Source organism: Hirundo rustica, chromosome 1 (assembly GCF_015227805.2).
Source record: "Hirundo rustica isolate bHirRus1 chromosome 1, bHirRus1.pri.v3, whole genome shotgun sequence".
Classification (NCBI taxonomy): domain Eukaryota; kingdom Metazoa; phylum Chordata; class Aves; order Passeriformes; family Hirundinidae; genus Hirundo; species Hirundo rustica.
In genome coordinates, this window is record NC_053450.1 from 100231383 (window position 1) to 100248426 (window position 17044).

At 39.5% G+C, this 17044-nt stretch overlaps 1 protein-coding gene across 4 annotated transcripts in view; it reads left to right on the forward strand.

The window, feature by feature from the left end:
- The window catches only part of ITGA9 (integrin subunit alpha 9), a 287285-nt gene that overhangs the window by 193686 nt on the left and 76555 nt on the right, over positions 1-17044 (forward strand). For all 4 annotated transcript variants that reach the window (XM_040055828.2, XM_040055806.1, XM_040055835.2 and 1 more), the window contains exons 19-23: positions 4626-4712; positions 6128-6207; positions 10203-10292; positions 13000-13108; positions 16411-16518. In XM_040055828.2, the coding sequence (XP_039911762.1) occupies positions 4626-4712; positions 6128-6207; positions 10203-10292; positions 13000-13108; positions 16411-16518 (474 nt within the window). The remainder of the gene's footprint in view (positions 1-4625; positions 4713-6127; positions 6208-10202; positions 10293-12999; positions 13109-16410; positions 16519-17044) is intronic.

Below are 17044 nucleotides of genomic sequence, written 5' to 3' on the forward strand. Positions count from 1 at the left end.
GGAGGGTTTTGGTTGGACATAAATGAAGGAGAGAATGGTCAGGCTGTGCTGGCTAGTCAGTAAGTCATCCCATATGAGCTATGCAAGACTCATTTGGGAAAAAAACCCATATGGGGTCTGATTTGAAAATGGTAAACCAAGATGAGTCTGAGGAAATTTCAGTATCTTGAACTTGACTGTTTAATTGCTTACGTTATAATGATGAGGAACCTTTTTTTTCTGTGGTGAAGAACTTTGAGAAACAGACTGTGAGCCAGCCTGAGCTTCATATTTCTCATAACCAGGTCAACAGTTACTTGACTAATTAACTAATTTTCTGACTGTTTATTTGATTGACTAAGGGTATGTAACACCTCAAAATGTTTCAGAAAGAAATTTTTCCAGACAAAGCTTCACACTGTCTTGTTGGAATGGAAACAGCCAACCCTTTTGGCTATGTTTTCTATGCAAACTAGAAACTGCTATGAAGCTCATCGAGTAAACTGAGTTTTTCAAATGGGTTGTACTGTCATAGACAAGCATTGCTCACTAAAAGCATGACCTAATATCAGCAAGAAGTATTATCTGCAATTTCTGTAAGCCCTGAATTGCACTGCTGTTCTCTATTTGTAAGATATGACAGTGCCAACTATTCAGCCTCCTGGAACAGTGTGAAAATTGAGTTTAGACCACCATAGGAAACCACATAAAGAAACAATTTTCTCTCCCTCCAGAACAGCACACTGAAATTGAAGCCTGAAGCTAAACAGTGAGCAGTGAAGGAAAACCAAAATATTTACTCATTAGCTGAGCTTCTCCATCTTAATCACAGAGCAAGCCAAGGAGTACATGGGAGAAGTTTTCTGGGTAGCCTTTAATTTATACATTTGTGTGAGGCTTCAAACCAGTATGCTTCATACTTCAAACCAATATGATGCAACCAAACTTATTTGTGCTGTTTCCCAGCATTGAAAAGTTTTATTGTTTACCATTACTGGAATCACTCAAGTTGGAAGGGACCCATAAGGACTACTAAATCCAACTCACTGCTCCTCCCAGGACTCCCTAATTAAACCATATAACCTAGAGCACTGTCCAGATACTTTCTGAGCTCTGACAGGTTTGGTGTCCTGACGACTTTCCTGGAGAGCCTGTTGCTGTGATCAGCCACCCTCTTAGGGTGGTGACTTTTTCATACTCTCCACTCTGAACTTCAGTAATGTTGTATTAGTATTAATCATTAAACTGGACAGTATGCTAATGAAGCCAGAAAGTCATTTAAGTCAATTTTCCTGTGCAGAGGGCAGTTTCCCTGGGGAAGAAGAGTGTGGTGGTGTGCGTTTGTTTTATCTATTTAATGTAATTTATACTGAGTTTTCTGTAATGGTTTGTTCCTTGTACCCCCCTGTTTTTAGTATTGGTTGTAACCTGTCTGCCCGGAGTTAGAGAAAGTCCGTTATATGTCAATCTCCTCTCTCTCCCCTTGGGCGCCCTGTCTGTCACCCCAGGACCCTTCCCTGGATTCTAGAAAGCTCCAGGGAGGGGGTCGAGTGATAGGCTGGGGCCCTGGCAATCCCCTCTCTTCGTTTTTTGGTTGGCCCCCAACCCATTAGGTTCATACCCCCAGTTATACCCCTCATTATTGTAATTGGCTGACCAGTTGTTGCCACCCCGGTCCCCTCCCCTGTTTTTAAGCTCGTGCATACCTGCTCCCGGCGCTCTTCTGGGCAGGTGGTCAGAGAGTGCCGAGCTCCGTGCTCCCACTCCCTGCAATAAACACCGTTATACCCTGCCTAGAGGAGTCGCCCTTTCTTTGGCCGCCGCGGTTGCGTTCTCCATCGATCCGCTCGTCGCTGGTGTGGGGGAATTGAGAATCCACAGGGTGGAGGCGGCTCGCCCGACTTGCTGCCCCGACCCAGCCACGTTGCTGCAGTGCATAAACTGAGCTGGCCTGTGGCCACGCTGGCAAGCACGAGGACGGACACTGCATCAGAAGAGAACCCTGAAAAAATGCCTTGGGAAACCCGGTTCAAAATACCATGAGCAAGAAGCTTATTCACATGCTCTCTACTAGAAAGTTCTTAGTTCTCTGTGTTATCATAGGTTGATTTTAGGTGCAAGAATTTTAATATTCTTAATCGTTGTCCCCCATTGGGCCCTTACCTCAGACCCCCACCTTAACTCCCCTCCCACACCAGGATGTATAAATACCCCCGTCTCTGACCCTAGACACCGCCTTTGGCATTTTGCCTTTTGCCCCTTGTTACTGCCTTAATCCAATTTGGTCCAATACAGGGGACATCTTATTGTTTGTTATTTTGGTATTATTAAATTTACTTTTTGGATGACTGGGTCGAAGCTGTCTCTCTCACCTTCAAGTTGCCATTGGGCCGAGTCCCAAGGAAACTCCAAGGGGTCTGATAGTCTGGGCTCAGACTCCAGGGAGTTTCATTCCTGCATCCATTAAAATTTTCCAAGCATCAATAAGAAAACCAGGGAATTCAACATCATCTTGTCATTTCCTTTTATAGGCATTAAAACCATGGGCATCTGCCTGCCAGCTGTCTGGTCTGCAAAGGCATTGATGTGCAAAACAAAGAAGGAGTGCTCTTCTGTTATCAATCTGAGGGTTCTCTCAATTATACTGATCTTTGACATCTTTGAAGGGATATGGCCTTGAGGAGAGGAGAGAGTCTCTTGGGTCTGTCTGGCCTTTGTCACCATACTAGACAGCTATGTAGTTAGAAATGCCTCCTGAAAGAACACAGGGTAGGTATTGATGGAAGAGATGGTATCGTTTTCCCCAGTTAACAAGGGACATTTAAATGACCCAGAACCAAAAATATTTTCAGAGGAAACACCTGTGAAATTTTTGTTTGGTTATGCAGCTGCTTAGACTTTGTGTTCTCTCTGTCACTCATAATACTGGAGAACCTTGCAGATTCCTGAGAGGAAAAGCTTAGTGAAAGGGATGCTTTGCCCATGAAGCATTTGTTTTTCTATTTTGTGTTCATTTAGAGGAGAAAATATATCATATATGTGGATGGTAGCTCTGTACTACGGAAGCTAGATATTTGATTTGCTAAGCAGTGCCATCTTTCGTATTTCCAGAAATGGAAGTCTACTAAAGATTGCAAGGAAACAAATCCATAGTGAAACTGAATGGGAAGGCCTCTCCTCTGGCATTTTAGTAGTATTGCAATAATGTCACTCCATTAGGCATCTCCAAGTGTGCACTGATTTTCTTCTTACATTTTTCCTTCTCATAAAACCAGTGAAATACTGTCTGAGTCAGGTAAGAAAGATAGTATTTGATCTATCATTTTCTAGAAATATGTGCCCTGATTTAAGCCATGATTTTGAAGCTAAATGTCTGTAGAGCACTAATGTTGTGCTCAGATCAGAATGTGAAAGGCAGAGAGGCATTTCCCGGAGATGCCTATAACCCAAGTGCATGGTTCAGGAAACTCCTTCCACTTGTGCTTGTTCCAGCTGAGAATGTAACTTTTAAGTACATATTTGAAGTAACTCAGGAAATGTACATGAGCCTGAGCTTTGCCAACTGCTGTAAATACTGAAAATAGGTCAAATAAATCATATGTTCTGTAGCAAAGAGATTCTCAGCTGCATGTCTGGAACAAAATTATTTATAGATTATATTTGTATTATAGCACATAGTATAAGCACTATAGTTCAGGTGATGATCTAATCAACAGTAGGGCCTAGAAAGGCATCCAACCCATCCTAAATTAAACACCTGCATTTGGTCTGCTGAACTGTTTTATACATCCTTTTACTACCATGGGAGCAGTGACGTAAATCACATAGTAGTGACTTGCTGTGATTCAGATTCCAGAGGTGAATCACACTCCTAAAGTTTAGTGAGATAAACTTGCTGACAGTGGCAGAGTATTAAACTGTTCCCTGATAATCTTGTAATGGGAACGTGCTCATCTGGAGCTAGGCACTTATTTTATGGAACAATGAAAACACTCTTCAGTCGCCAGAAGAATTTCTATTGTAGTGGTCACCAGTCAAGCAGGATAGAGCTGCTCTAACCTTTTGCATTTGAATTATTGACTCTCCATAGTCAATGTTTAGCATGAGAATATGCTCATTTCTCTATTTTATCTATGCCACCACTGTCTCAGTGAAGAAGGTTAGTATCCATACCGGCATGACTCATCTTGTGAACCAGAGCAAGAGATCGGGACATTGAATGTCACCACAACCAGATTAACTTTCTCTTTTCCATGGCATGGTTTGGTCACTGGCTCCCAGCACTGTTCTCTCTCTATAGTACAGATACCTGGAAAAACTACCTTAGAAAATCTATATTCTGGATCATTTGACAGCTTTCTTTTAATAAACAGAGGGAAGAACTGAGTTATCCAAGAATTTGAGCTGATCTCCTGACTCTAATGTGTTTAGTCATGCAATATTTCCTCATGGCCTATCTCAAGGTTCTGATGGCTGTCTTCTTCCCAATGCTGGTCTGATGAATGTGGAATAAGGAAGTACAACACAGTGCTATGATGCATATAAATACTTAATTTTCTATAGTACTTCATCACATTGCTGTTTCTTAACAATCTTCTTTTTCTCCCCAAATCTGTAATCTTATGGTCTTTTTTATTTTCTTGCAGGAGGAACCAGGCATTGCTTGTGAGTTACTGGAGTCAGATTTCCTCAAGTGCAGTGTGGGATTTCCTTTCATGAGATCCAAATCTAGGGTAACATTGTGATATTTGCATTTGCAGATTAATGTTTCATTTACCTCTGTCTCCAAGGAGTGGCTGGAAAGCCAGCTGCTCTGTTAAATGTCTGATTGATACTTTCTCTAGCTTGCTGAGCCAGATACCCAAGTCTTTCACAGTTACAGAGACTAGCTATCCTGTTTCTCACCAGACAGAGCCCGAGACAGTGCCCTGGGCTCTGCAATAAAATGGCTTTGAAAAATGGTGCATGAGATGCAGCTGTGAAAAACTTACCTATTTCCTCTGCAGAAAATTCGAAAAGGACTCTCTATCTTACTTATGTTGCCTCTGTGAGGTTTTTTTTTTTTTTTTTTCTTCTTTCACATTAAAGTGCAGCTTGATTTTTATAAATAGCATTGAAAATGTACTAATGGCTTTTTCATCTTATGGTCTTCTCGTCGATTTTTTAAAGAGGGTTTTGTTCCATGAGAGAAGATACACTCTCTCAATGTTTAAAAATCCAGCTGGATTCTTTCTGCCACTAAAATGATCTATATCCAACCCAGAAAAGTGAGAAAATGAGGAATAATTTAAGGAAATATATATACATATAAGGATATAATGTGGATAACAACTGAAAAAAATGAGTCTGAAATTTTTCAGAAAGTTTCAGCTTCAAAAGCAAATCCTTTCCATTTGAACTGATGTATCCTTTGATCCAGCATAAAAGATTTTATTTTCTGTTTTTTTTAATTGACTCTTTTGTGCTATTTTGAAAAAGTAAAAAAATATTTTAGCTGGAATTAAAAAAATACATGCAGCAGCAAAATATTATCTAGAATGTAAGAATGTAAGCCATTGAAATTACAATGAATTTGGACACTGGAGTCTGTTTTGGAGTGAGGCAGAAAAATCTCATGGAGAAATTATTCATCAAAATAAAATTCTTATTTCAAAATTAGCATGTGTTTTTACCCATTATGATTTGTGTCGTGAATGCTGCTTTAGCTTGTGCCACTTGCTCCAAGTCTCCAAGTGCAGGCCTGTGGTGTGGCTTTTATTCCCCCAAAAGATCTCTTCATCAGCAAATATATAGAGTGGTGCTGAGATAGTTTCAGGTAGTGATCCTCCTGTAGTGGAAGACTCATTCCCAGGCAGACCATCTCCCCAAGAAATATCTTTGAATGGCAATTCTAATGAAGGTCTTCTCTTAATGGAGGAAAACTCAAACTCTTTAGTATTTGAAGAGAAATAGAATTACTAAGACTTAAAAGCTAATTTGCAGTAGATGAAGCACTCTTACATGTATCAAAATGTACTTTTGTACAGTTAGGCCAGTAAAATAAATCTAAATCTAAATCTAAATCCTATTAATACAAATCAAGTTTCAGAATAAATACATTTTGAAGCAATATGCAGTGTCTCTCTAAAACTGTTTTTTTTTTGCACAGTATGAGTTCAGTGTGATCTTTGACACAAGCCACTTGACTGGGCAGGAAGAAACACTTACCTTCCTTGTCACTGCCCAAAGGTAAGGGGACTCTTATGCATCAAGATGACTTGGTTCTTCTGTGTTATACGAAGTGTGTATTGCGTGTGCTTGACAATTACATGACATGTATATGTATATGTATATGTAGATGTAGATGTAGATGTATATGTATAGTAAATTAGGTTAAATTACTGGGGCTAAATGCATGTAGTTCGGTGATGCCAGAAGAACTATATATTGAAGCTTCCTGAAAAATGAGGTAGGATCATACACAGGTTTTCTTTGCCAGGCAGTTGCAGTTCTGAAGGATTATTCTTTATTCTCTTAATTGAAAGGCTCGTGTTTCAGTAGCTGTGGATGTTCTTTACAGAGACCCAGACGACCGTCGATGGCAGAAGGCACAGAGCCTGCTCTCTGTCTGGGGGGATATCATGGCTTTATTCTTAGGGGTCCTGCCCCCGCTGGCCTGAGCTCAGTATGGAGCTCTATTCCCATCCCTGTCCGGTGCCAGAGAGACCGAGCCCCCAGCCGTCCAGGGGCTTTTTCCCAGGGGGGACGGGCCTAGAGGCAGGGACAAGCCACTACCCAATCCAGGATAAGGTGGGAGTGGAACAGAGTTGGGTTACAGTCCAGTGTGGGGGGATGGGTGGGGCCAAGCAGGGGCAAACCATGTGATACAGTTTCCAAGGGGAACAGGGGATACAATAGAAAAACATTACAAAACCCAATATAAAAATGAAACACAGTACAATCCAATTAATGCACCGTAACAAGTAGCCATCTCTTTGGACCCTGTATCAAGCTCAGCACACCTGCAGTTGATGATCAACACAAGGTAGACCCATTTTGTAGTATTTCCCCACGAGACTAGACGACCACCGATGGCAAAAGAGTCTGCTCTCTGGCTTCTGGTGGGATTTTACAGCTTTTATTCTCAAGTCCTGCCCTGCTTTGCTGGAGACCTTTCCCGATGGCTCACCAGTGCCAGAGAGACCTGGTCCCTCCCCCGTCGTGGCTTTTTCCCCCAGGGGGCAGGGCCCAGAGGCAGGACCCAGAGGCACCACCCAATAAGGGAGAAGCGGGAGGGGAACAGAATTTGGTTACATTTCAGTGTGGGGGATGGACACTGCTGGGCAAGGACAGATAGAAAAACCATTACAAATCTGATGAAATATAAACCCAATTAATCCATTACAACACCATTTGTTCCAGCATTTGAATGAAATAAATATGCTGGGATGCAAACAAAAAAGATAAATCGATAAATCAGATGGTCAAAGATCCCACTGTTAGGCTCTGAAGTCATGTATCTATTTTTCCCCCTTCTGGATCTTCAGTGAGCTGTGACAGACTGTGGAAAACATCTGGATGGTGTACTTCCCAAAGGGCACTTGAAGTAGGGTGTTGCCAAGTATGCATGCGTAGGCATTTTGGTTTGGACAGGATAAAAGATGTGATACATGCTCTGTGCCTTCTAAGATAAGAAGCATACTGCATGGGTGATTCAGTCACATGTACTATCAATGTATGGGAACCAATGCACAACTGCATTAACACTGGCCATGAACTGCTGCTTTGATGTGTCGGGTGTTTGACTAGTTCCTCCTCCCACTTACTGTGGAAATGAACCAACTTCGTATCCTTACACAGCCAAATCAGGATCTTCAGCCTGGATTCTCCTCCCAAGAGGAATGACACCTCTACAAAAAGCTGGAGATGAGAGATAAGATGTAGCAGCTGTTGAGTGATTGCTCTCATAAGGCATAGTCCTCCCCTGCAGTAATAGCTGTAGGTAGGAACAAGATCGTGCAGCACACAGGACTGGTACGAGACACTGAAAGTGAGACATCACCATGTCTTGCATGTTATCCATGTTTTCTTCTCCATCAGAAGTTCATCATGTCTTCAGATGACCTTGTGATGCTTCTCAGTCAGAGACAAAAGTATCTGCTAGGTGAATGCCAGCTGGTGCAAAGATGGGTCACCAGTGCTTTAAATTTGCCCAGCCAGTGTCTTCCAACCTTAGCACAAGACTTCTCTCTGTAGCTTTACTTCTTATATTTATGTATCCTAACAGTGAGAAGTGTCAGTCTGTGCCTTTAGATGAGCAAGGAAATAAACAGTAATTGTTACACATTGAGTGAATGTTTAGAGGTGTTACGAGAAAGTTTCTCACTGTAGAAGGTTGAGAGAGGGTAATTATATTTTGAAGGATCTAGCCGAAACTCCAAAGAGAGTAGCGCAGATCTCACTGCCAATTACCCTCATTTTCTTTGTAGCTTTAGGCAAATTGCTCAACTTCCTCTCTGTCAAATAAGTGTAACAAAATCTTTCTACCACAAGAGTTGCTGGGAGCCCTGAGGTAAAGTCAATTAGAAAGAAATTGAGAGAAAGTACCCATGCTGCAGTCAGACTGCAATTGCTGAAGACATTGTTTCCATGCAGAACTGGAACAAATCTGTCAGGAATAGCTGGATAGGGAAGCTATATTATTCTGTCATGGGAAAGCAAGTGTTGCCCTTCAAGCTGAGCCTGTCCTGTGTAGTTGCAAATTTCGCAGTAGAATCTGTGACAAGAGACTGGTTCAATATTGGAACAAATGGAGAAAGAAGTAAACATCGCAATATATTGCTCTTACTGTATTTGGTTGTTTTTTCAAAAAACGACAAACCTACTTCTTTGCTTCCACATGTGAATTGTTTTTCTAGAGCTAGATTCACTGATTTGTGTTCTCCTTTTTTGACTATACCTTTACTCCATTTGAAACAGATAAGAATATATCCATGAACCCTGTATAGAATTCTACTTGCTTATTTTGTTTTCCACCATGGTACCTCAGTATTTATGTTGGATGAGAAATGTTTTCATTTTGGACTCTACTGTGAGTCCATTCAGAGTAAAAGCTTTTATTAAGTGTGGCTCTTTCCCAGGAATGAAAATTTGTGGGGTTTTCTATCTGGGCCATAGCTTTATCAGCAGACATAGACAATGTGTCAGTTGCAGAAAGCTAAGTTGTATCCAAGCATGTATGTAGCCAACAGGCTCTGTTTTTGTAATCCGAACAACTCATAATCTGCATGGTATCACTTAGGATGTTACTGCCTGCTGTTGCCTCAGTGATACTGTCCTCAAATAACATGATCATATCTTTTGTTTTGCCAGTTTGATTTGTGAGTAAGTCCAATGAACTGCAAGGCAAAAGTGATTCCAGAGTCACTGCTGAAGAAATTGAAAATACATGTAACATATCTTTCAAGATTATTGTACTGAGCTGTCACCCAACAAGCAGATTCATCATCAGAATTAGAATAGTTGCAGGTTTGCATGCTAAACAGGCATTACAGGAACTTTTCCAGACTTCATACATAAAGTATTCACACTGAAACAAACTGACTCAAATGAGAGATAATTGCTCACTTTTCTCTTTCTTCTTTTTGGCTTTGACTGCTGAGGCAACTGCCTTTGATAATGTAAAGTAGAAGTGCTTTAATTTTGGCAGCTAAGTACAGGAAGAGGGGGAAAAGAGAAGGTGGAATTGCTGAGAGGTTATGGCCAGTTCACAAGGGTCTTGCCTGATAGACTGCTTGCAGTGGCAGCAAATTGGTGCTATAGTACAGTACAGTACATTAAAAACATTTTTTCATTTAGTGAGTCAAGGCCCTCTCTGAGGTGTGTATATCCCTCACAAACTGATATGAAGTCAGACTGGGAGAAAATGAACCCTTGTATGCAACTTTAAATGTTCTTGTTTCTCTCCACTGTGTATGATGATTGCTCTAGTTTCCCACTAAAATTTGAATTCACATCTTGTTCCAATATACATTTTTTATCTTATGAGCCTGTTCATGTCACAGCCACAAACCTCATACTTTTGGTGTGTGCCCACTCCAAGGTTGGGTGAACATTCTTAAGGAGCTGATATCACTCAAACAGAGAGATTCAAAGTACAAAGCAGAGAGGTGGTAACTGTGAAAATGTGAAATATTGCAAAGGCTGTTGATTTGCAGTATGTTTATTTTTCCTTTCTGGCATAGTGAAAACCTTGAACGCACTGAATGTCTGCATGATAATACTCTAATCCTGTCAGTGCCCCTGATGCATGAAGTGGACTCATCCATCAGTGGGTAAGTATCAGCCACCAAATAAAAACAAAAACAATACTAATCATAATCACTATCATCATCAGCCTAAGAATAACAACTGAGTGTCTTCAAGGAAAAAAATTCTTCTCTTTCTTTACATGGAGCCAGACTGTTGCTTTTGCCTTGTTTCCCAGGCTCTGATCATTCAGAAAATCTTATTCAATATCTGGAATTTTTATTAATTTCAAGACTGTACCTCATTTTCACTACTTCCTAATTAATGCTAAGTAGTTACCATCACATTTATAGTAGGTATTTTAGTGATCACACTTGAATTCAAGTGATGCTGTAGATGTGATGGACTTTAAATTTTAAAAGAGTAAGTAAACCACATCTTGTTCCTTAGAGCATGTCTTTAAGGAAATGGTTGAGAGTCACCAGGCCAAAGGTTACAGTCAAATGTTCTGGAATTTTAAGGAGATTGGTGAAGTCTAGCTGTTTGCCTTTCTGTTTAATTTCACAAGCAGAATTCCCTTCTGCTTATGTTTATTTTCCTATTTCCTGTATTCCCTGGTCTGTGAAGCATCTAATTACCAGCTGTGGAGTATCACTCACGCTTTGACTGAAATACTTGTATAATGTAGCCATTGTGTCCTCTCCCTAAGGCTTCATGTGTACAAGTTCCTGCCTTTGTACTTGAGGCTCTTCCCTTCCACTTGACATCACAATCTTAAGCCTAGAGTGAAAGATTTGTGGTCAGCCTAAGCATTCTTTAGCATAAACAGTGCTTTGAGTCAGAACTGGGGGACCTGGTCACTGAAGATGAATGTAGACTGAGAAAGCTGGCATTAATTGCTAAGCTGGGAAAGCAAAAACTCATCAATACTGTCCCCAGAGGGTCAGTGTCTGTTTTAGCCACCATCTATGGCAACCTCCAGACTACAGGTATTGTCTAAATGACCAGTGCAGGTTGGCATCAGAAATCAAGTATTCCCTTGACCACTATGTTTGCTACATGTGTAGAAAAAAGTTAACCTGCACTGACGTGATTTGATTGAAAAGCTGAATAAACTCAGGTTCAGGGCCTAGACTGGATTTTGCCTTATAAAGGTCATCTTGTTGGATAGAAATAAATTCCCTAATTACTGCCACAGCAGTCTGAATGAGTAAAAGGTATATTTGAGCCTGCTCAGAGAAAGGAAGTACACTGTTAAACATCACAAGATGACTAACAAGGACAAAAATCTCTGTATTGAGAGTACAGTCTCAGCAGCATGCTGTGGAAGTTTTTGAATACTTTCATTGTTACAAATTATTTAGAAATTGTTTATTGATGCTTTGATATAGATGGATTTTTATTCAGCTTTACAGATATGAATGCTTTCATCTGTGTCTTTAGGTCTCTGTTTCTTACCTACAGAATACTGCATGCCAAAACATAATAAAAATTGGATTCTCTTCTTTCTCTTCAGAATGTACTTTTTTAAAGCACAAGGTCTCTGAATTTATAAGCCCCACCCAAGTGCCTGTGTGGAGTATATTTTTCTTTCTCATAGAGAAGGCTTAGTTGATTGAAGTTCGCAGAAAAATCCAACAGCCAGAGAAAAGTTTGGTTTATTGGATATTCCCAGGCATGGTGTTATTAGTAATACTCTTTTTTTTTTTTTTTTTTTTTTTTTTTTTTTTTTTTTTTTTTTTTTTGACAGTATCTTTTTGAAATTTGTTTTATTAGCTTAATTGTCTTAAATTTGAATCTAGAGGAGAAAACTTCATTCCTGATTATAAATAGCCCAGAATGGCTTGTATCATATTTGGGAGAAGCCTTCTGGTATGACACTGTAAATGGGAGGAGAAAATTTGTCTTTCACTGTGTCCCCTAGCTATCGCTGGCACAGGATGCAGCGGGGAAAAAAGGAAATGTATCTAGACAGGCTTAAGATCCTGTCTCAAAGTGCTCTGATTCCAAAGGACAAGCTGGAAAAGAAGCAGAGGCAGTAGGGAGGACTAAGGTTACACCAGGACCCTTTTCTGACAGTGGAGAAGCCTGAGATTAGGAGATATAAAGGATGCTTAAAGCACTCCTAGTCCTCTTCTGCAGGATTTTCAGGTACTGTGCTGTTCTTCCAAGTAATTTCTGATAAAATCCTACTGTATTTTACTGTGTGATTAGATGATAAGAATGGTTGAGGAAACTCTGACTGCTCCACTCTAGTTGAAAGCAGGTTATACCCCTCTAATCTTTCCTTTAATCATCTGCTAATGATAAAGGTAGTAAAACTTAGATAATTAACCAAGTGTTTATTCCTGAAATGTTATCTAAATGTTAAATAAAATTGAAATGTTACTTTAGTGAATATGTAGCTTAAAGTATTCCTCTTAGATACTGTTTCTTCAGATTAACTTGTTAGCACAATGATTTCCTGTGTTAATCCAAGCTAAGGGACTTCAACAAATCATCCATGGCAGGGGACCCCAGAGAGGAGAATTCTTGATAGGAAAGGAGAAAAAGTGATAAGTAATCAAAATAAGTCTGCTTCATTGGTGGGATGTTAACCTAGGTCAGTTGAGATGCTGCTTGTGTAGTCCAATGTTTCCAAGAGGAAATCAAATCACAAAAAATAGATAAATGCAAAATGGTCCCATAGAATTTCACATGACTAGAAAGCAAGGGGTGCAATTCAGATAGATAAAAATATATTTCATTTTGGTCACAGATTTAGCTTGCTTGATCTGTATCTTGGTCTTACAGAGAAGTCTTCCCTACTTCATTTTTTTACGGTGATTCTGTGGAAGCATCCAACTTTGTTCAGTTGGAAAACCATGAATGCCTTTTCCAGTCTCTCAACTTCACACTTCAGGTAAAACTCATCCTTATTTTGACTGCTTTCCTACTCGACAGCACATTCTTTTTTGTAACTATTTTATTCTAAGTGTGGTATGGGCTTTTGTGCATGATTTTGCTTCACAGTCATGAGCAGAATGGAAGCTTCAGACGAGGTTTATTAAGAAGACCCTCTTGTTGAGTTATGAGGTTCAGAAAGGATTCCCTTGCTTTCTAAACTTCTTCTCAGAGAGGAGTCTAGGTGCAACAGGATCCAATCCTAGCCCCAGCTGGGGCAACAGTTTTTGTCTGGTTATATAGGTGTACTCACTCATACCAACAAGTGTGGGCAAATCTCTTTTGCTCAGCCTCAAGGAGAAACCTTGATGGACATCTCCACTCAAGGGAAGACTCTCCAGACTCTATCCTGGAAGTGGTGTGTTAGAAGTCCATGTTGATAAAAAGTGGGACTGAGTTTTTATAGTATAAAGCGATCAACTGTCACTCGTGTTTCTAGGCAAGCTGTGCTAGCTCAGCAGCTTTAGACAAGTTATCTGTACTATCACTTGTTGATTTCTTTATCAGGAGCTTGGCCTATTGCATCCTCACTGATACCAGTTTTTGTCTGAAATGGTGTCTGAATGTTTAACTTTGGGATTGATAAGTCAGCCTGAGCAGTCTTTTAACACCAAAGGCAGCATGACCACCCTTCTCCATCCATCATGAGCAACTTTCACAAACAGGGTTTAGTTTGAGCTGTTTTACCCCCACTCAGGCAGAGCATCCTGCTACGATGCCGTACAATGCATTCTTGATTGGATACCATATTTACAGTGTGCAGAGATGGCATACGTCCTTTATCTGAATATATTATCACAGAAATTGCAAACATAGCATCTCATTTCCATAGGAAAACAAAGCTCCTACCATTTGTTTCTCTTTCACCTTTTTTCACATGCTGAGTAAAGAGCCCTAATTACTCAAGTGCCACATCTCCGATGAAGTCACAAGTTAAAAGTGGGGGAGTAATTCTTTTTAATGGCATGGTTGTTGAGCAAAGGAAAGAGAACAAACACATATCTGTGCTAGGGATTCAGGCTTGCTAAATGCCCCAGTATGAGAATATTTATAGCACTGCTGATAAGAGTACAGTAGAAGGAAGAGATGAGGACACTAAAAAAACAGGTGTGAGAAGCTTTCAATAAATACTCATAGCATCTCATAGCATCTCATCATTATTCAAATGTTACTTATATATTACACTTCACATGGCAGTTAGATGGGTTCATGATGTGGCAAAATATATGGATGGTTTATTTTTAAAAACTCTTGTGATGTGGCCAAAATTAGGTGGCATTGTGTTTCACTGCTGTAACTGCATCTATTACAAGTCCTACAAATCCTTTTTGACTGCTAGATGGGACATGGGATTGATAAGTCATGCAGAGGTAGGTTCATTTATTGTGAAAAATAGTGGTTTGTCTTTTTTCTTTCTGTTTTCCTGTTCTGAAAACTCAGCTCATAACAAATAACATGTCTACCTCCATGGACAGATTGTGATCCTGAGCAATTAAGCCCCCACTGTAATACAGTGCTCTTAGCTATTTACTGAAGGACTGAAAGCAGAATTTCAGGATATAAAAGCTTTTTGAACTAGGCTCTTAATTCCTATGATTCTAGTTTCCTTCTTGGGGGTTTATAGGTCTTCTTCCCTTCCTCCCCCTCATACCCAGTGATTGGTTAATCCAGATGAAGAACGGATGCACTGATGCTTTAACTAGATAAATATTTTCCGTAAAGCAAAGTGATAACAGGGAAGGGAGTGAGAATCTATGTATTGGCAGTGCCACCATTTGTCCTACCAAATGCTCTTTTCTCTCATGCACACACTTAGCAACTGCAATGTTATTTTTTTTTTTCCATATGGAAGTAAAAATTATACCATAAAAAGTCACACATGTGCTCTCCAATAATGGGGCAAACCTTATAACTGTGTGTATCATAGAGAAAAGGTAGTGTCATAATAGGCAAAACATTGTTTGTATCACTCTTTACTTGATTATTTCCTGCCATATCTTTACCTTCTCCAGATATAGAAAAATAGTAGTTCCTTAATCAAGAGAAAGAGATGTTTTACAAACATATGGGTCTTTATAGCTGTTTTTGTATGTGAAAATCTCTTCTAGATCCAATATGAACCAGGAAACAGAAAATGCCTTTTCTGCAATAACACATATCTGATCTTAGTGAGACAATCAAAGTTTTTAAAATGTCTAACATGAAACATTATGTTTGTATTTCATGCAGTATTTATCATACTCCATTCTAATGGGATTTCCCCCTGCTGGGAGCCTCAGGACTTCTGCAAGGATTTGGCATTGCAAACTAGTTCTGTTCATCAGTCACGCATTTCTTCAAATATAAATAGTGTTTGAAGAATGAAAACCTATTGCTTTTAATATTTGAATGTTACACAATTAACAACTGCATGTTACATATTTTCACAGTAGTATGTCAGTGTGGATAAATATTGTAAAGGGCTTCATGTTTTTGCTTTAATATTTTTAAATACATTTATATTTGTGTTGTTAGAAAGAACAAGAAAATATTTTTCCTTATAAAAAATCCAAATACAAAAGAAATCTTAATTTAATTGAAGTTTTTCCATGGATTATTTCTCTTCAGCAAAACCTCATAAATTTTGGAATTTTAACTGGATACATTTCAGTGATGGATGGGAAATTCTTTGTGATTTTGTTGAAATTTTGGGGGCTAGGGGGTGATAGAAAGCTAATATTTTCCACTAAAAGTGTGATTTAATTGAAAATGCCAGAACTCAAATGGAAGTTGTTCACATGCATATCCTGACAACTCACTCAGAAAACCCACAGTCCAGTAGTCACAGTAATTATTTGCCTTCTGCTCCATAAGGAAAGCATGCAGAATATCATGCAGTGATTACCAGATGGAATTGAGGATGTTACCCGAGTAATTTCTTATAACCTTCAAGATTTTATTACCAAAACACTCAGTGTACTAGCAGTGTCTCTGTATATAAAATAGAAGATTTATGCTGTTTGTATCGATGACTAACGATTATCCTGCAAAACTCTTCTCCTTTGATATGTGAGCTGTGCCTGAAGACTGTTATGTAAATTAATCCTTTGACTTCATTCTCACACTTGAAAAAGAAGTCTTAGTCTGATGACATTGAAAAACCTGCAAAGTACCTGTATTTCTTTAAATTTACCTGTACCCCCAGCTCAGAAACTACAGTAGTTTCCCATTTATGAGAAGTCAAGTACGTAATTTTATTTGTATCCATTTTTTCTCTTACAGATTTACAATGCTGGACCAAGCACTCTTCCTGGAGCTTTTCTTGATATTTCAATTCCAAACCGCCTCTCTGCTGCCGGAGCTGAAATATTTCATATTCAGCAGATGATGGTGAGTATGTTACAATATGCTCTGAACCCAGAGAGGCACTGAGAGCTACTGATGACAAAAACAAAAGAAGTCCACCAAAACTCACTGAATCAGTTGCTTTTAAAGACAATCAAAGGTTCTTTGAATCTGTGGCCTGATGGTAAGTAGTTGAACCCCTCTAGCTGTTGGCTGTTTTCCTTCAACTAAGGCAAAGACAACTAGTTGTACATTCCTGGTTTCCTACAATGCCATGTAAAACTGAGTCAGGCTGATGCTGAAGGAAATACAGAGAACACTTCCACAAGTCACACCTGCAAAGAGGATTGTCTCTTAATCAGTTCTCCCTGACTGATGGAGGCTTAAAGGGTGTATGTAATATCAGTAAGATGCTTTATCAAGGTGACTCAGATTCCCTGGTTTTTTGGGTTTTTTTTCCCTGAGGTTATCAGCTAGGTCTGAATACATTATTGTCTTGGATTATACAACCTAAAAATGTGTATTCTGTTTCATCTGTTAAAAGCTGGGTTTTGGGAGATGTTTTATCCTT